The sequence below is a fragment of the Octodon degus genome, unplaced genomic scaffold, assembly GCF_000260255.1.
Source record: "Octodon degus isolate 3935 unplaced genomic scaffold, OctDeg1.0 scaffold00023, whole genome shotgun sequence".
Lineage (NCBI taxonomy): Eukaryota > Metazoa > Chordata > Mammalia > Rodentia > Octodontidae > Octodon > Octodon degus.
This window is the reverse complement of record NW_004524599.1, coordinates 15,918,595-15,924,555: the sequence shown is the minus strand read 5'-3', so window position 1 is coordinate 15,924,555 and position 5,961 is coordinate 15,918,595. Positions and strand designations below refer to the sequence as shown.

Sequence of the window (5,961 nt, the reverse complement as noted above, 5' to 3'; positions counted from 1 at the left end):
ATTTGATTTGAAACTGTCTCATTGCTATATGTTTATCAATAAAACTGTAGAAAAAAAATACTGTAGGTGCATGAATCCAGCAAACTATCCCAATATAGTCCAGCAGCCCATAATAGTAGTGAGTTTTCCATAAGACTGGCAATGTCCAAAGTTGTTGACTTGAGCCTTTTACAGCTCAGCATATTAATATGGCTTTACTTTTCATACCTTGTTTTTATACTTTTCTGCTGGATGCTTAAGACCAAGATAAAGCAAGACCTATATAACAAGAAATGTAACATTTGTATCTGACAAGGTCAGTCAATTCCTCTCAGGATTTACCCTGAAAACCTGTACCTGCTTTTCCTGAGTAATTCAGAAGCCTGTCACTGCCTACAGTGCAGCGATGTTCCCCAAGTGTCCATGGGCATGAACAACACTTCTAGGGGTTGTTTTTGAGTTGTTAACTCCTAACCATACTAATTCAGCTAGCCTGGAAACTTCATGATTAAGCTTCCCAGACATTGTCCTATAGCTTGATCAATGTGGTGATTATTAACACTCACTGAAGGCAGCTGCTGTGTTTCTCGACAGGAAAAATTGAAGAGTTGTTGGGCAAGAATGTCATTGATGGGGCCTGCAGGCTGGTTCTGCTTAATGCTGTCTATTTCAATGGCACTTGGAGTAAACAGTTTAAGAAGTCATACACAACTGAACAGCCTTTCAAAATAAACCAGGTAAGCTGGCATTTAACCAAAATCCTTTGGTAAAATAGTACAAGAAGGATATTTACCTGTGCAGGTGCATAAAGTGACTATAAGTTATTTGAAACTATGTAAGTCTGAACTGATTTTTAAACTCAGGAGAACACCATTATAGGGTAAGGAACATTTGCTGCTTATAACTTTTTTCACGAATGGCTGTTCTTCATGTCTGATAATTTCTTTTGCACGTATTTGCTGCAACCTTAGTAGGGAAACTGAGGATTTTCCTGTAAGTCAAGGTTACCTCAGAAGAAACAATAAGATATTTTGCTATATGGATGGGACACCGCACAGGGTAGTGAAAATGTGAAAAGAAATATTTAAACAAATCATTTTACATTCAAACAATTATTTATTTCCATTATTTCCAGTCAACGTAATTATTAATTCACTATTTTCTAATGTCTAATGTTAAATATGAGTGGGAAAGACCTAAATACTAACCTTGACAACTTCCATTAGAGATAATAAAATTGGACGTGCCTAATCACTTGAAGATGAGAAAACTAATCAGAAAAAAAATGAGTATGTTTTAACATACTCACCTACCTCTCCATTTGAAAATGATATGTACTTTATTTCATGATTTGTATATATTTTGCATGGAGCCCTGGGCCCGCTGCCAGCCAAGCAGTAGCCCGCCCAGGGAGCCCTCAGAGCTTCCCGCTGGACGGTGTGGCCAGAACACCTCTCCAGGCTGCTCCTGCCTCTGCCCAGTCCATGACTGTTCATGCCTGCGGGAAGGCCTGGCTCAGGTTTCCCTGGGGTCACTGGGAACCCATATAGCTGTTCTATCCTGGGTGTGTGAGCACTCAGGAACCTACTTTGGGCAGTTTTATTTCTGCTTGGAGAATTCATGTGACATATGTGTCTCTCTGTTCATCCCTCAGAAAGAGGAGAGGCCAGTGCAGATGATGTTCCAAACAAGCGCTTTTCCTTGGGCCCATGTGAGCGAGGTAGGGGCCCAGGTGGTGGAGCTGCCTTACAAGGGCCAGGAGCTGAGCATGGTTGTGGTGCTCCCAGATGAGGGCGTGGACCTCAGCACGGTGAGATGGTGGTCTGGGTATATGTCCCCTTCCTGCCTGAGGAACCTGGTGGATTCCCCATGCCCTTTCCCACCAGAACCACACTGAGAAGTACTCCCTCACTTTGCTGTCCCTCTTTCCCCTTCCTGACCTAGAAAAGTCTTTTTCTAAAGTCACTCAGAGCCCCACATTGTCATGTCCAGCAATGAGCTCCCCTGGAATGCTCAACATAGTACCTGTCATGTAATAGAGGGACAGAGCTGAAGAGAAGAAGATACTGCATTTGTTGTGAGAAAAAAGCACAAGAAAGGAAGCTACGACACACAGGACAGGGAGCCTGGGGACATCAATGCTCATGGGCCTTTGGCTGTGGCTTCTTGCATGACAGTTTGGGGACACACACCAACCTGGAACATGTCACAATTAGCTTGGCAACCTGGTCTGTCCTTGTGTTACATGAGACACTGCTGCTTATGTGGATATTTTGTTTAATAGGGGTGGCATCCCTTTTGGGGTTCTTTTTGTACATCCAGAGCCTTATATCAAGCAAGAACAGCAAGTTGGTTGTGAGGAGCTTTATAGAAAGTCAGCTTGAAGTTAGTAGGTGATGTGCCTATCTGCTGTAGTAACACAGAGATCCAGAAACAAGGAAAAACATCTGCAAATGCATAGCTGTGGGAATCTATTTTTGGCACTGAGCAGGAGTTCTCCCTGCAGAGTGCCCCGGCCCTGCTCCTGTGCACTAGGTTGGGCCTGGAGGGTGCTATCTCGGCTCCGTGTGTGTTGCATCTCTATGCTGTGCCCCTTTGCTTTGCTCAGATGAAAGCTCCAAAGCCATTTGTGCTATTTTTGTTTCTATTGTCTGCTTTTCCTTTTTTTTTCTTATTCTTTGTCCTTGTAAATTTTCCAGGAACCTCCTCTGTAAAGCTTTATTTCTTTCTAGTCAAGATTAGCTAGGGAGCCTAATAAGGCCATATGTTGTGTTCCTGTTGACAAATGAATTTGCTTACATCCTCAGCCCTTGCCCTGCTGGCACGCTAGCACAAGGTTTCTGTTTCTTGCTCAGAAGTTATGGTTTTCCTGCTCCAAAACTAGGCCTCCTTCAGAATGTAAACATCACACCAAATGCAAATACATCAGAGTGTTGCCCCCTGCCCTGGGCACTGATTCGCAGTGGTCACAAGCAGGTAGAGACCCATCTCCTACTCAAGGAAGCCTCAGCTTAGTGTGGCATGGCAGAGGCTGGCTGGAAGACAGCCTGCAGACTTCACAGGCTTTCAGAGCTACCAGAAGAGTGTGTGACACTGGAGACCACCAGCCTGACAGAGGAAGCTGGCTGCCCAAGAAGGGATTGTAGTGAATGGGTACTATACCTGAATGGTAAAGTCTAACCCTGATTTTTCAGGTGGAAAAAGCCCTCACTCCTGAGAAATTCCAAACCTGGACCAGTCCCGAACACATGCATAGAATACAATTGTCAGTTTTCCTTCCAAGATTTAAACTGGAAGAAGAATATGACATGGTCTCTGTGATGCAGCATCTGGGTGTGGTTGATGTCTTTGATCCGGGCAACGCAGACCTCTCTGGGATGTTGGCCGACAGTGATCTGTGTCTGTCCAAGTTCATGCACAAGAGTGTGGTGGAGGTCAATGAAGAGGGCACAGAGGCGGCGGCAGCAACAGCTTGTCTGATGTGTCCTGAGTCTGGATTTTTTCCAAAGCAGTTCCGTGCCGACCACCCCTTCCTGTTCTTCATCAGGCACAACAAAACCAACAGCCTTCTGTTCTGTGGGAGATTCTCGTCTCCATGAGGGGTGCCTGCTAAATGTGTATGTTAGCATTTCGATCTCTGTCTCGAAACCCTGTAAAATCTTTACCAAGTTTGATCACTAGAAAAGCCACATGCAGCCTGAGGGCAGCTTTGCACACATTGTAACAATCTGTCCGCATTAGCACAAGGTGGACATGCTCTGTTCTCTCCCCAACCTCACTCCCTAGTGCCAGTTGACCAAGATCTTAGGACACCATAGCTACATGTGGAACACAGCACACAAAAGTTCCCAGAGTGCAGCCTGCACAAGTGTCACTTATGGTCATAAATATCTCTCTCCCTTGCCTGTGCTTCTTATTGCAGGACCACTGTGCTTCCTACCACCTCCAGTCCTATTGCACACTAGACGTACCTGTCCTTCTAAGTCGGAAGCCATGATGCTAAGCAAGAAACTCCCTCTGGGAGTCTTCCTGGGAGAAACGAAGTGCACCTTCTAATTTTATCTTTATTTGACATTTCTGTTCAGCTGGGCTGAGCAGCACTGCATTAGATCCATGGGCAGTCAGGCTTCTCAGAAGCTGCTCTTCTTTGTCTGTGCCCAACTCATAGCTTCTGTGACAACCAGGTTGCCCTATTTAATGCCTTTTTAGAGGGATGACAAGTTTCTTCATGTGATTTGATTTCTCCATCTACAAATCTATGAGTTAAATTCCATTTCACACTTTAAATTCATTTCCAATGTCAGCTTTTTCAAGAAAATTTCCTTTTCTCCAGAACCTGATGTGCAGTGAGAGTAAATGGGAAGAGAGACCTCCTTGGGGTTCCTCAAGCCAGTCAATTAGATTTCGTTTCCACTGTCTGTCCACCGTTAAATCCACACGGTATTCTTTGACACCGCACATATTTTAACATTAACACACACTCATCTCCTCTAATGCTCAAGAATCCACAGCTGTATTTCTTTAGTCGTACAATATGTTCATGCCCACCTTGTCCTGCTGACTTCCATTCCTTCCAGTCACCACCATCTTTCTCTCCTCAGCCAACTGTGCCAGTGCACTAGCCACCTCCACGCTCCTTCCTCCTCCAAATCTCACTTGACAGAACCAGCCTCAAGCTCTTTACTGCGTCTTTTTTGCCCATAAGTAAATGCAAACTCTCCAGAGAAGGGGCCTGCATAATGTCCTGGAGTCATCTTCTTTCTTTCAGAGGCCCGGGCAGCTATGTTCGCCACTCCCTGCTGACCCCACAGCCTCCTTACGCTGTAGCGTTTCTTTCACACTTCAGGTCAGACAGTGCTTTTGGGAAAAGCTCCTGAACCTCTACATTTCAGTTTGTGAGTCATTTCCCTGAAAATATCCTGTGCCTTATCAGAATAAATTCAATCTCCTTGAAGTCAGAATCTTTGCTGGCATCTAGCCTTAAATTTGATCCCAGGTTGGGCTCTACCATGTCAGCTATTTCTGAAATCTGTCACTGCACAGTGCTCATGCGGGATTCACTGCTGTTTCTTTGCATTTTGATAAAGAGCCTTGCATGTGCCTGGGAATCACTGCCCAGTCTTGGCTACTCATATGAGAAAAACCTCAGTGTCCACTCCCCAGGGCTGATGGACTTCTCCTTGGTGGTTGGACCAGGATCTATTGTTTAGTTCCCACCTGCTTCTCCTACACCCCTTTGTGTTCTTTCCTTTGTTCTCCTGGCTGAGATAAATTACCTGACACCCACAATTAAGGAGGAACGGCTGATTTACCTCACACTTTGTACAGGTTTGAGTCCATACTGATGTGGCTCCAAGGAAGATTCACACATGGCAGCATAGATCAGGTCAAAATGGCAGAAAAATTAAAAGCAGCAACAACAAAAAGAAGGAGCAGCAGAGACCCAGCCTTGTTCCTTCCATTGTATTGTGTGCAGGGTACCTGCCCAGAACTCATGTAGAACTCCAACCCATAACCCTAGCATTCAAGCACAAATCAATCGCAGACTCTTGAAAAGCACCCCTTGACAGCATGAGGCATTCTGGGGACATCTAAATACAAACCATGACATTCTGCCCCTGAAATGACTCTCATACATCCCATTACTTAAAAGGCATTTTTGTTGATTTCAAAAGTTTCCAGAGTCTGAAGACTTTCAGCATTGCTTAGAAGTCCATGCCCATGTGTCTTCCAATATACAAAGTAAACACTTAGCTGTGAGCACCTGCACAAATCGAACGTTACGCACTCCCATCATGTGATTGCACAAGATAAACATTACAGTACCAAAGGGTATAAAACAGAGAACATAAATCACTGGGATCAAAGCAATTCAAATATCCAAACATAATTAAGTCCTACATTTAAATATTTAAAATCTTCTACAGTCTGTGGAAAATTTTGAGCCTTACGTGTTTTTATCCCTGTGGTACTTCTGGTAGT

At 44.4% G+C, this 5,961-nt stretch overlaps 1 protein-coding gene across 1 annotated transcript in view; it reads left to right on the top strand.

Annotated features, from left to right (window-relative positions):
- LOC101584749 (serpin B9-like) overlaps positions 1 to 3,578 on the top strand; it is a 9,747-nt gene extending 6,169 nt beyond the window's left edge. Inside the window, exons 4-6 of the mRNA XM_004628397.1 lie at positions 574 to 716; positions 1,634 to 1,789; positions 3,174 to 3,578. Of these exons, the coding sequence (XP_004628454.1) occupies positions 574 to 716; positions 1,634 to 1,789; positions 3,174 to 3,578 (704 nt within the window). The remainder of the gene's footprint in view (positions 1 to 573; positions 717 to 1,633; positions 1,790 to 3,173) is intronic.
- The last annotated feature ends 2,383 nt before the right edge of the window (positions 3,579 to 5,961 follow it).